Here is a 13,346-nt window from a genome sequence, read left to right on the forward strand (position 1 = left end):
CCTGGTTCTGTCCTCTTGTCCTCCATGGCATGAGAAGCAAATTAGCCTTGTGGCTACAGGATCACACATTGCCATTAATGACAGCAATGTCTGGGCGTGAGGGTTTGTATGTGGTTCACATCAGTATAGGTCTGTCTGCTGCTCTGAGATTAACTGAGAAGTTTTTGCTGACTAATTCATTGGCATCCTGCACATGTCTGTTTCGAGGTAACTGATGGGCCCTTTAATTCATAAACAGTGTGTATTTTTCCTTCATTTTGTGCGTTTTGGGACAGATCAGTGACTCCCAAGTCTCTGATGTAAAGATATCCGCCCCAGCCTACTGTAACCTTATCTCCCCTTAACCTGACTGCCCCCATCCCCCGCGTCTTCGAGGAACACCGCCCCGCACCCTTCCTGCCCGCTGTCTCCCCCCTGCGTGTGTGTGTGCGTGTGTTAGTGTCTTTGCGTGTCTGCTCCAGATTTCTTCAGTGCTCTGTCGAGATTTCCCCTTTTATCTCCCTGTTATGGGATCCTCGGCTGCCCTTCCCTTCTTTAACCCTCTAGCAGCAGGCCTGGCTGGGGGAATAGTACAATTTTTGCCCCCGTACTGCGTGGCACAGCTCTGCATACCCTCCTGGGATCGTCCGTGTACCCTCCCAGATAACCCCACTGGGTTCCACAATCCGTTTTCCTTTGGACAGAAAGGGAATTATCTAACAGTTTAGCTTGAATTCAGAACTGAAACTTGTTGCAGGTTTAAATAAATTCATTTGAACACTGAGTGGAGGTGAATTACCTTGTGTGAAAAGTAGTTAGCAAAGTAATGGTCTGTTGCAAGGGGGCTGGATTCTCAAGGCATCTGCACATCTGGTTATACATTATGTTATAAGACTCCTACTGTAGCCAGGTGACAAGGGGGCTCTTGTCCTCTGGGCCTTGCTGCCAAGCCTGTTTAAGCTGGGAAAACCACAGGGGGGGGCTTTAAGCAGCGTGCGCCTGCACGTGGCTGCCAGGGACATCGCACAGAACCCAGACAATCCACGGCTTCACTCTATGCTCGTGGTTTTTTTTTTTTTCTGATGGTCTATGAATCATGAAGTGGGCTGCTAAATTTAACCACTTTGCAGTTGCGTTTTTTTTTTTTTCTTTCCCCCTGGGGAGATTCGCAGACAGATTTGGTGTGCCCACGTACAGTAAAGGCAAACTCTAAAATAGGCGAAATCAAATGAAGTATATTAACACACAGCACTTGTTTAGTTTGGTAGGGTTAATACCTACATCACTTAGCATTGCATGTGTGTGTGCATTGTTGTGTGTCCTGGTTTGGGGGCGTAACTATGGATCTGGAACACACAGGTGCGGAACGTTGTCAACGATGCCGTGGACATCCTAGAATTCCGGGACAGAGTCATCAAGGCCTCCTTGTCACATGACCACTTGGTGGTGACCACTTCACTGCAGTGCTACATCTACAGGTTGTGCCCTGTCCCTGACTGATCATTATGTGTGAATGTTAATGAGCGGTTTGCTCTGTTGACAATCAATAAGCAGACACTGAGATCCCATGAAAAATCTAGACTTGACATGCATAGTTAAAATAAGTCTTGCGTTACTCCTGCTAAATAAAACGGCTAGAATTGTGCTCTTTGGCAGAATGAGCAGTGCTCTCTCTGGGGACCTGCCTGAGAGTGGATGCGCTGTAGAGTTCTGTGCGAGAGGTTGACAGTGTCGGTCAAAGTGTCTCCTGGAGGCCAAAAGAGATACAGCTTGGGCGTCTAGGTCTCCCATCAGGCCCCGAAAAGATGAGCATGTCGTTTGAACGTTTGTATGTCGCCATGCAGTGTGACGAACTGGAACACGCCCCTGATTTTCGATCTGAAGGACGGCGCCGTGAGCCTAATTCTGCAGGCGGAGAGGTGAGCAGGCTGTCATCACCTGGGCCTTTGCAGAATGTGTGCCAGCAGAACCGCTCCTCCTGTGTGTACACCCCCCCCCCGCCCACCCCCCTTCCTGGAAGCTGCAGCTCAGTGCCTGCCAAACGACATTCTGTGACTCAGCCAGTAGTAAAATGGATATTTGTACCGAAGCTTGATTGCGATGTGGAAAAGCGATAACACTTTGTCATTTACTTTAATGGTACGCTTTTTGTGCAAGGTTATTGTTCATAAACCTAGAAAAACAAAGTTCCTGGCTTTGAATCTGCCTCCCCAACCTTAAGAAATCAGTCTGAGTGATAAATTGTATTAGCATTTTTTATTTTTATGCAGTTAAATTGTGTAAAAGTTACTGTACTAATTCCATTAGAGTTTAATTATAGGTATGAGGTGTGATGCTCTTATGTTTGTCTGGGGTCCCTTCTGTCCACAAGACACTTCCTGTTAGTGGACGGCGGGGGCATCTACGTGTTCTCCTACGACGGCCGGCTGACATCTTCCCCCAAGATAGCGGGCATGCGCACGGACATCTTGAGCGCACAAGCTGTCTCCCTCAGCAATGACACCGTCGCAGTCCGGGACAAAGTAGATGAGAAAGGTGAGCCGGGCAGACTGAGCTGCCCTGTGGCCTCCTCAGAATGCTCCTGCTTAATCCCGCCTCTCTTTCTCCAGTCGTTTTCCTGTTCGACGCCCTGACGGGGAAGCCCCTGGGGGATGGGAAGCCCCTGACTCACAAGGTAGGTCTTCCTGTCCGCTGCAGTCATCCGACTAGGAACGAAAATGAGACGTTGACCCTTGGAACTGAAAGTCCACCTTTACAAAGCACTTTCCGAGAAGAGGGGAGAGAAGATGACCGGGTGATCAGAGCGTCCCCCCAGGGGTAGCCCTAGCCGAAGGGAGCTGGCCGCCGCTTCCGGCCTCAGGGGTGTGACAGCAAAGTGAGGGAGTGGGAGGTGGGGATCGGGGGGGGGAGGGGCAGCCTGAATGTTCAGTTACTGTTTGTCAGCATGTCTCCCCCAGCCAAGACGGAGAGTGGTGCCTGGGGCCAGCTGGCTCGGTTCCCTGCCTCTCCACCCCCCTCACGTCCACCTCTGTCACCCCGGCCCGGCGCAGGGTGTCGTTTTTTCAAAAGAACTGGCGAAAAACACAACGAAACAGTCATCAGCTCTCATTTCTCTCCCAATTTGGGTGGTTTGGAATTAGGTCTCCTTAAATACGGTAAAACAGCCAGCCAGCAATTGTGTGTGTGTGTGTGTGTGTGTGTGTGTGTGTGTGTGTGTGTGTGTGTGTGCGTGTGTGTGTGCGTGCGTGAACGCACTCAGGATGGCAAGGTGCATTGTGGGTAGGAGCCTCGGCTACCAGCCCTCTCCCATTTCCCTGCCGAAGGAGCAGATGATGCAGTGCATACTATTTCAGTCACACTGTGTGTTTCTATGTTGACCAAGTGAAGATGTTTATCTGAGGGGGACTGAGCTTTGACGGCAGTCGGTTCCCAATGGAGAGCAGATCCTTCTGTGCCGTTCCTGTTTAATCAGGAATGTGAAATTAGATGTGGCCTAATGAAAAATTATTCCCACGCAAATTTCGAGATTAGGCCCCTGCTTGTGTACCTGACAGGGTGTGAGTCTGTATCGAAGGCAGTCCGTGGCCTGCGAGGCTCGTTATACGCCTTCTTAACCCAGTCTGGCCCAAGGCAGTAGCTAAATGGGTAAACTGTCCATGATGGAAGCTTAAAAGCATTATGGCTAAGCCAGTAAGAGGAAATGTGAGCAGGCCCCTCATGGTGGCGTAGGGACACTCCAGTAGCATGATGTCATCTGCCCGCCTTCAGATGGAGGTGATGGCAATCGCCCTGGACCAGTGTGGACCAGCCACAGACAGGAAGATCGCTCTGATCGACAAAAACAAGGACCTCTACCTGACCTCTGTCCGGCGTCGTGAACAGGCCATCTGCAAGATCGGTAAGAAGAAGCTGGGGCTTGTGGTTCTGTGACAGGGACTGTTCTCCGCATTGTTAGGCGATGATTCGTTACCACCTTCCTCCCAGGCACCATGGTGCACACTATGGCCTGGAATGACTCAGCCAGCCTGCTGTGTGGAATCCAGGACACCCAGTTCACGGTGTGGTATTACCCCCACGCCGTCTTCATAGACCGGGACCTGCTGCCCAAAACACTCTTCACAAAGGACGCCAGGTATGGCGGGGTCCAATAGCAGAGACCCAGCACGTCCACGTCTTCCTGTGCATCCTATTCTCACACCGCCACTCTGACCTTTGGAACAAGCCATTCCCATACACTACACCACCTCCCCCGGTCATGTTTACAAACCATCACCAGATGGTATTTTTAAACACTACTGCTAAACACTGAACAATATAAATACACACTAAAGAGAGCAGAGGACTTTGAAAGTGTCCCATCCATTTGTAGTGCGATTGTCAAATGTCATCACCATATCAACCAAATAGTAAATGCAGCAGAATACTTTATAAACAAGCTCCCGGCGATTGAGTGGGAAAGCAGAGTTTTTATTCTAAAGGTTTACTGCCCATCAGTAAAACATTGCTGGCTCCCAAAACTTCCCTCTCCCTGTCATTAAGACAAGGGGGGTAGGGTTCCTCCTGGGTTCAAGACTGGCACTGAGGAATCCTGGGTAAATGTGCTCGAGTGAATGAAGGACTCTGTATCACTTTCTGCCATGACAGTGAGTTCGGCCGGAGCCCCCAGATTCTGAGCTACTTGGGTAGGCAGGTGACCATCCGGCGTGCCGACGGCTCCCTGGTCTACAGCAGTGTCTCGCCGTATCCGGCTCTCCTGCACCAGTACGCGGGCCACGCGCACTGGGACGACGCCCTCCGTCTCTGCCGCTTTGCCAAGGTACGAGGCCACGGGGACCAGCAGAGCCGTGTGGGTGTGGCCTTAAACCCCGCCCCCGTATAGACCTTTGTATGCATGCTTTTGTGGTCGCCACCATCTTACATAATGTAACTGCCCTTCTACAATGGGCAGCAACTTCGATCCATTGTGTTTCATTATCCCAGTAAAACACAAACCACATATTTTTTTTTATATTGTGTGTACTATATAATTATTTTGTGGCAAAGGATATTAAGATAAAGATAAAAAAATATTTTTCAAGATTTCGCCAGCTCTGTCTCTGTAGTATCGGTTGTTTTCACAGGTAAAAATGCAGAAAACACCAGGATCCACAGGTCGAGTGAGCTATTTGCTTTGTGATCATTTAGAGAAACGACAGCGTAAGACTTAAGGCGCGCACTAGGTGGGTCATGTGATGTGATGTGGCTGTCTGATGGTCTCCATTGCGTGCAGCCGCACAGTGCGAATGCTTAATGGAGGACGATGTGACTTGTGACTTTACAATGGCGGCGACTGTGTATCGCGTGATGCATAGTTGCGTTCCACAAATACTGCATCTGTACAAAGGTCTATAGCCCGGTTCTGTCCTCGCAGTGGGGTGTGAAAAACCTAACCCTAAGTTTAGTATTAAACCAAATATTAATATTAATATTATTAATAATAAACCAACCCCAGGAGGGCAGTATGAAGAGATGCAGAAATTTAGCATTATGGGAAAAGGCTCCAGATGAGAAGTGTTCAGTATTGCATGCGATGGCATCACATTATCAGAGGGAAGCAGTAATGATTTCCATTTAGCTGTAATTAGTGGAGCCAAATTACACATGAAGCAGCAGGCAGTGTGAGCCAGGGAGGGACAAGAAGTGCAAGTTACCCAGGAGCCCCTGTGGATCAAAGGGGTGCTTGTGCTCACATTCATGGGACAGTGTCTGCCCCTCTGCCCGCTCACTTTGCCCTCCACCTCATGCACCTGTGCTTAAGACCCCCCCGGCCCCATCCTGCCACTTCCATCCCACCAGCGCCCCTGCTGCCCCGTATAGCTTTACACAGGCTGGCTGGCCTTGGTTTAAATCATTCCGATAGCTCTAACTGGTCCTGCTCTGATACGTATGAGGCTGCGGCAGGATACGCTGCGCAAATGCATAATGGGCCCTGTGTTCAAGGAGAGCAGGAGCTGGGGGGGGGGTAAATTCATGACGAGGGCCGTATTTTTGTTATCAATTTACATTACCATATATATATAGATATATGTACATAGTATTTATTATACGGTGGAACCTTTAAATACAAGGTAATAAAATGCTTTGGAGAGCAAATATTCATGAACTACAGCAAAGAAGAATAGAGCTTTATTGAGCTGAAGCTGGTGGTTTTAAATTTTTTAATTAGCCTGTGTGACACCATTTACTGTTATTTAGCCCTGATCCACAGAGATCTCCTATGCACTCACTCGTTTATGATGCAACAACCGCAGCCTGGCATGTCGTTTCGAGAGCGGGGGGGGGGGGGCGGCGTGCCAGAAACCCAGCCTGCCCCACTGCTTTTAGGAAATGCCTGCAGCTCAGCGTGCCCGTTTCTGGTAAGCGGGCAGGCCTTCCAGTAGGTGTGGGTTTTCCTGGGGGGAGGGGTCACCGGGGCCACCCCATCCCCGGCCACATGGATGGAAAACACGGCAGGGCCCCCGAACAGCCCCCGCCACGATTATCTCGGCAGCTACCGCAGATTTTAGCTGGTGCGCGACGCTTTCACTTACGAGCGGCTGAGACGGGAACAACTACCCTGTGTGACATTTCACTGTGGCCTTTTTTGTCTGGGAAATGAAAAATAGCGAGACCTGACCCCTTAAATGTAATATTTTGCGGTTTGGTGCTGGTGCGAACATGCTGTCAGACGTATGCCGGCTCCCCTGCTGGCAGCTTTGCCTCTCCATCCTCTGATGTCACAAACAGCCGCCTGCCCCCAGCACCAGCGTAATGGCGTCAGACTGCCTAATAACCTGCTCTGCTCTGGCTGGGGCTGGACCTCCTATACCCAGTTTGTGGTCACAGTGGTTTAATCACGTGACGGAGCACCCAACCCGCCGCCGGCCTGGCGCCTCTGATGACCTGTCCAAGTGCAGACCTCTCTGTCCGTTTACCGTCGAAACCGCTGCTGTGTATATATACAACGCAGGCTCATCCCAGGAGAGATAATGCACATCACAGTGTTTATTTACATAGCCCATTGCAAATATTGCAACATGCAAACGTGGTTTAAATGCCACAGCACCATGACGGGGGGAGAGGCTGCTGGAGGGGCCCACTTAGGCTGCCGGACTCCTTGCCGCATGTAGATTTTCTGGCCTCCTTTTGTTATTGTTTTGTTTGGCGGTATGTAAACCAAACAGGAGCCCCGAGCAAACTTTCCACTGGCTCGCAAACACACGGCGGATTGTAACGTCGATAAAATGAGACAGGGAAGGAAACGACACATTACGCCACATCTCCTGGGGGGGGCAAGGTACGGATGCCACAAACATCCTGTTTAAGAATTTGCAGACAAGTGCCCCCATCATATCGGACTGTCACACCACGCCGTGACCCGTCTGTTTTGATTTGCTGCATTAGTAATGTAGTGGTTTTATGCTAAAAGAGGTCACTTTATTTACCTGCCTGTCTTTCTGTCTGTTTGTCCATCTGTCAGCCTGTCTCTGTGGGACTTGACCTCCTAAGTGTATAAGGCTGTAGCTGCAGCAGCACTAGGGGGCGCTGTCGGTTATTCATGGTGCTATCCATAAATCCCACAGGACCAAACCCTCTGGGCGAGCTTGGCTGCCATGGCGATGGCCAACAAGGAGCTGAACACGGCAGAGGTGGCCTATGCAGCCGTCGGAGAGGTACAGCCGCTCCGTGCTCCTTTTCATCTGAAATGTGGTTCCTTAGTTCCCATAAAGTCCCATAAATAGAACGATTAAAAATCCACACAGAATAATACTATTCATCTTTCGCTTTCAATAGGTGGACAAGGTCCAGTACATCAACTCAATAAAAGAGCTTCCTTCAAAGGAGTCCTCTCTGGCACACATTCTGCTATTTAGTGGTTATGTGCAGGAGGCAGAGTCTCTGCTCCTGCAGGCCGGCCTCATTTACCAGGCCATCCAGGTGAACATCAGCCTCTATAACTGGGACAGGTGAGCATGCCTACTCTCATCTTGTCATTGATTGCCCATCAGGCATGTTTAGAAGGTGCCCATGTGACGAACCCTCTCTATAAGGGCACTGGAGCTGGCAGTGAAGCACAAGACGCACGTGGACACCGTGCTTGCATACCGACAGAGGTACCTGCAGGACTTCGGCAAGAAGGAGACCAACAAGAGGTTCCTGCAGTATGCAGAGGGGGTACGTAGGGAAACCAGCACATCTGCTCATGTAGATAATGTTAGATAGACAGACAGACTTTGTTGCCATTCCCACAGGTATAGGGCAGTACAAATACTTTGGAATTCTTGTGCGTAGCTCACATAGTTTGCTTTCAAGATGGAAAGAGAAAGTAAGAAGTGAGAAAACTGTACTCTTTTTTTGTATTTTGTTCAACAATCATATCTTTGCTACTCCGACCTTTCAGTTGGGTATTTCAAATTATTCTTATTGACTTTTTAATGATAGATGTGTATTTTCACTTGTATTTTCATTCCATAATTTAACTGCTTTAAGGAACCAGCCTAACAGCACATGACAACTGGTGGTGGCCTGTTTTGCTGTCCCTGTAGGTGGAGGTAGACTGGGAGAAGATCCAGGCTAAGATCGAGATGGAGCTGGCCAGCGAGCGGGAGCGGGCAGCCAGTGCCTCGCTACGGACCAGTGCGGCATTCCGCCAGTAGGCCCTGCCCCAGTCGCTTGTGTACCAGCCTGCAGTTACCCCCTGCAGACTCATGTCTTGCAGCAGGAAACCCGTTTATAAAAGACCTTGGGGTTTCTCCTGGTTTAGTCTGCCTGGTGTTTTTCCAAAACATTCAACCTGGCAGACGGAACACATTTGCTGTGGCATGTTTTTAAAACTACAAGCCAACAAATGGGACATGCTTATGACACATGCTCAGTTTGATCAGGTACATGACAAAGCAGCTTGTGAAGAGTAGGAAATGAGAAGTGCCTTCCCACAATGCACTGGACGGCACATGCCTGAGAACAAGGTTTTGATATGAAGTGTGGATCTTCAAGCACTTCCCTCTCCATGCTAATTACTGTCTGCAAGACATTGGGCCACACGTTACAGTTTTAAATATCTGTACAAATCATGTTGGTTTAGCTGTTCAATTTGTGCTTCTTTATATAAATATTCTTAAATACAATAACCTGAGTTCTTGTGCTAAAATTTAAACCTTTTGTTATCCTTAATAAATATGTTTTCCGTAAAAAGTCCATGGTGTTTCTTCTGTTGATGCCAATGTTGTACTATAAAATAAACAGCGCAGCACTACATCTTATGACCAAATGCCGGAAAACCAGAACCTACAATTAGATTCCCCAGTCTTGCTCACTGTTCCACTGTTGACTTTCTTACAGGATGTGCTGTGACAGTCGGATGGATAACACTTTTACAAACCTATTGATCGTCTGCGTATCTGGCGGGATGCAGGAGTGTGCAGCAGCTCTATCCCGTTGCATGATGGGAACACGGCCATAGAGGTCAGGTGAAGGGCCCTGTAGAAGGTAACATACAGGTAGCACATCTAATATGAAATAGCAGCCACTAGTCAGTCTGCATATGCACAAAATGCATTTTCCATTGTTCTCCCAGCTGTTCGTCTAGATCGAACAAGGCAGGAAACGCCGACAACAAGAAACGCTGTCTGTGTGTGTGTGTGTGTGTGTGTGTCTGTCTGTGTGTGTGTGGGGGGGTGGGGGGGTTAAGAGGGCAGCCGTGTTCCTGGGTGCTGCAGCAGGCTCTTGTTAAACGTGCCACTGCTCCCCTCCTCCCAACCCCAGCGCCTGCACCAATTCTTTCCAAGGCACGCCACGCCATGTCGCATCTCCAGCACGGGGGGGAGGGGGCTTGATGCCTGTGACCCACCCCTAGATCAAGTTTCCATCGCATTACCACAACAAACAGGATGCGCAGCCCCATTGTACACCGACTGGGAAAAATGCCCCTTTGTCTTCTAGAAAAACACAGTTTGACTTAAAATTTTATTAAATGTTTGGGAAATTTAGGAATTAAATAATTGGCTTACTTGTTCATGTTTTGGGCTTGTTGTCCAAAAGATGTAAGGATAAGATGCCCCAAGCTTGACAGCATTGGGTGTTGCCCATAGATCCCCTGCTGAATCACACTTGTACAGTATGGTCACGGGTAAAGCTGCAGACATGCAACAGGGACAAGATAACCCAAAGCCATGGAGCAGAACCTCTGGGAAGTGGGCAGTATTGTGCTCTGATGCTTATTCCATCAATGCTAACTGGTCTAATTTGTGTCAGTTCTATAATCTATCTACTGTGCACACAAGAGGACACCTTGATGAGATTTAGAGAACCAGGCGCCCAACTCTAACTAGCTCAGATATTGGACTGCATGAGTACCGCAGGTATATTTTTTGCCACTCAGAAGCTATCCAGCTTTCCTCTGTGGGACTTCTCCTCCTGTCTGCTTTCACAGCAAATGAACAGCCGGGTGTTTGCTAAACTCTATCCAGACCGGTCTGGTCCAGCTTACAAAAGTGTTCAGCATGCAGGTTGCTTTTGAAAAGACATAATGGCAACATGGAATTACGAAAGCCACCTTTGGTTTTAGATGTACGTGTGGTTAATATTAATCCATTACAACTTTACATACTCATAAATACTAAAACCATTTTATAGTATAAACGATGCAGTTACCCATTTGGAGAATTTGTAATGTATTTAGTTGTAAACCATTGATTATATGCTGAGTTGGGAACAGGCAGATGTTATGCCAGACAGTCGAGTGCTGTGACGCTCCACTAGACTACTATCATAAGGTTAAGGATTAATTTCCGCATCCATGGAACGAGCCTATTTTACCTCTTTTTAATGGAGTCACCTGCACCACACTTGGTCAATCGGCTTTGTGCAGTCCCCTATTTTAGAGCGCACAGAAAGCGACTAAAATGTAAACCTTGCCCTCACAACATTTTCTTTTCGGTGCATGGACAGATGGGTCCGAATGTGACAGCGTAGTGCACCCCACAAACTCGAGTTTTGCATAGAGCCCGTGTGAACGAATTCCTCTCTCCTCTCAGTCAGATAATCAAGGTGGAATAGACACTTTCACCGCGACGCGAATCTAACGCTGCCTTTCCACACAGATGCTCAGTGCAGAAATCTTACTCCCAGGAGAAACTAATAAAAAACAACACTGGATTTATTCGATATGTAATGTAAGAGACATTGATTTCGTATTTATCAAGAGTAGGTGCATTAAAATTTTGAAGCAGAACTACAGTTACATTATTGTGAGTTTTACGCACGATGGAAATTTAAGAGTTGCTTCTTTCTGAGCGGTTAGTCCTTTATTTCCTGTTTAAATCTTAAAGTTACATATAAAACAAGTTGTCCCCAGCTTTTGTGGAAAAAATACACACGGTTAACGACAAAGCAAAGTATTTCTCACAATTTTAACATTCAACTTCATATAGCACATAAAAGTTTAAAAAATATACTTATCGTAAAATAAACAACCTATATTCATATAAAGTGACATTTCGTCAGACGGTATTCCAGGGTGTCCTAGCAATGTTTAACGTTTTCGGCTCCTGTCCTCTCCGCCCTGGCCGCGCTGTGGGTACCTGTTCTTCCGATGAAACTAGTAAATTGTCACTGGATCGGTCTCGGTCCGCTTCTTTCATGGTTTCCTCGTACGTCGGCAAGTACTTCACCTCGTCGTACGCCGGCAGCTGCAGCACCGGTGAGGTTAAGTCCCCAGGCCGGTACTCTGGCATGCGATCCAGCAGCGAGTCCTGGGACGCCGTTGCGCTTCTGCTGAACAGCGTCGGCTCTTCCTGCCTCTCGTGATGCCTGCGGGGTTTTGGGCAGATGATGCGCTGGATTAAGTAGCCCATGGCGAAGAGGAACAGCAAAATCAGGATTCCCCACAGTTTGCTTGTTATCAGTCTGAGGTTGTCGAGAAACGTGTGCCGTGAGAACTTGCAGCATCGGGGGGTGCTACTGGCGTTACCTTGCGCACAGCACTGCTGTCCCTCGCCGCACTGAAGGTTTCCACATCTCTGGAGCGCTATACATGCGTGAATGGCGAAGAAGATTAGAAAAGTAACGCACGCTGTAATATCAGTTGAGAAATGAAGCATTCTTTGATTTTCGCTCACTTTGAATTGCGTGTCTGGTCTACAATTTCCTCTACACGTATTTTTTATTTTTATTTTTTTGGTTTCTGTTTTTAATTGTTCCTCAAGCAGCGCAGGGAAGCAGGTCATTTAGCGGCGGGCGCCGTTGGTTAGTGGCACAGGAAGCCCCCCCCACTCCCCGCTGGGCCGTGCGCTGGCCGGTTTGCGGCGTGAGATCTTGCGCTCACTGGCGAATCCTCATTCTTACATCATTGCAAAGAAGGGATGCGGGTCCTGGGCACACGAGCCGAGTTTGTTCGGGATTCATTATTGTGTTTATAGACGCGTGCACCTGAAGTGCGCACGCATTTTAACCGGCACTTTAAAAGCATTCATCATTCTCTCTTTAAAAGAAGTGGCCTGTCGTATAAGAGGAGGATGTTTGTGCTCATCACAATAATAGGCACCACAGACCTCCGACAATTAAAAATGCATGGATCCTCGACTGGGATGGTGGGTTGTAATGACTCTCTCATTAGTTTATGGACCCAAGAGAACCCCGATGAGGACATTTCAAAACATTTCTATACCGCACAATGCATAATTCCCTTTTAGGACCCACTATGCTGTTGACAGCCGTATCGACGTTTGGCTTCATTTGCTCGCACTCTTTGTATCCGTGCTAAATTTGGAATCACAAGGATACAGGTCCAAGTTCTAACCGGGGCCGTGTTGACCAAGTGAAGGTTTATATGTGTTTTACCATATAGCGCATTTACCTGAATTGTTTATGTACATATTAATCGGCAACTATGTAGCCGTAATAGATTGCCAGTTGGTTTTTTTTTTAAAACGGGACAAATAGGCCTAGCACCCTAGGAAATACTGTAGTAATGACCTGCTTTTAATATTAATGTTCTCGGTAATGTGAAATAGTATTACGCTAAGTTGATGTTCTTAGCCTTTATCGTTTTATTCGGTGTTATATTATGGAAGGCCCGATGCTGAGCTTGTACTGAAGCTGGCTGAACGACATCCAAAGCGCAGTGGATATATAAACGCGTGGTTAAGCACGCGCAGGGGCACGGACTCATAGCAGACACCTCAACAGGAAAGTGCCGGAAATTTGATTTTTGTTTGTTTACTTGTCTCGGCAACAGTAAGATGTCGACACTCAACTGAGCTTTTACATTTGACTTGCTAGGTGGCCACTGCTAGAAAAAAACAATAGATGTATCATATTGTGGTTAGGTATAATGAAAATGTATGAAC

At 48.0% G+C, this 13,346-nt stretch overlaps 2 protein-coding genes across 7 annotated transcripts in view; one reads left to right on the plus strand and one right to left on the minus strand.

Moving 5' to 3' along the window:
• Nucleotides 1-9,195, plus strand: part of ift80 (intraflagellar transport 80 homolog (Chlamydomonas)) — a 32,603-nt gene extending 23,408 nt beyond the window's left edge. For all 6 annotated transcript variants that reach the window (XM_072701590.1, XM_072701594.1, XM_072701592.1 and 3 more), the window contains 11 exons: nucleotides 1,339-1,457; nucleotides 1,824-1,898; nucleotides 2,351-2,514; nucleotides 2,589-2,653; nucleotides 3,748-3,877; nucleotides 3,964-4,111; nucleotides 4,624-4,795; nucleotides 7,581-7,670; nucleotides 7,792-7,964; nucleotides 8,049-8,172; nucleotides 8,544-9,195. In XM_072701590.1, coding sequence (XP_072557691.1) covers nucleotides 1,339-1,457; nucleotides 1,824-1,898; nucleotides 2,351-2,514; nucleotides 2,589-2,653; nucleotides 3,748-3,877; nucleotides 3,964-4,111; nucleotides 4,624-4,795; nucleotides 7,581-7,670; nucleotides 7,792-7,964; nucleotides 8,049-8,172; nucleotides 8,544-8,654 — 1,371 coding nt within the window. In that variant the 3' untranslated portion in view covers nucleotides 8,655-9,195. The remainder of the gene's footprint in view (nucleotides 1-1,338; nucleotides 1,458-1,823; nucleotides 1,899-2,350; nucleotides 2,515-2,588; nucleotides 2,654-3,747; nucleotides 3,878-3,963; nucleotides 4,112-4,623; nucleotides 4,796-7,580; nucleotides 7,671-7,791; nucleotides 7,965-8,048; nucleotides 8,173-8,543) is intronic.
• Nucleotides 9,196-10,552: 1,357 nt separating this feature from the next.
• LOC111841500 (uncharacterized membrane protein C3orf80 homolog) lies at nucleotides 10,553-12,436 on the minus strand. The gene has a single exon (XM_023807278.2). The coding sequence runs from the start codon at nucleotides 12,222-12,224 to the stop codon at nucleotides 11,499-11,501; it is 726 nt and encodes a 241-aa protein (XP_023663046.1). The 5' UTR covers nucleotides 12,225-12,436; the 3' UTR covers nucleotides 10,553-11,498.
• Between the last annotated feature and the right edge of the window lie 910 nt (nucleotides 12,437-13,346).

This window comes from Paramormyrops kingsleyae, chromosome 17 (assembly GCF_048594095.1).
Source record: "Paramormyrops kingsleyae isolate MSU_618 chromosome 17, PKINGS_0.4, whole genome shotgun sequence".
In the NCBI taxonomy this organism is placed as follows: Eukaryota; Metazoa; Chordata; class Actinopteri; order Osteoglossiformes; family Mormyridae; genus Paramormyrops; species Paramormyrops kingsleyae.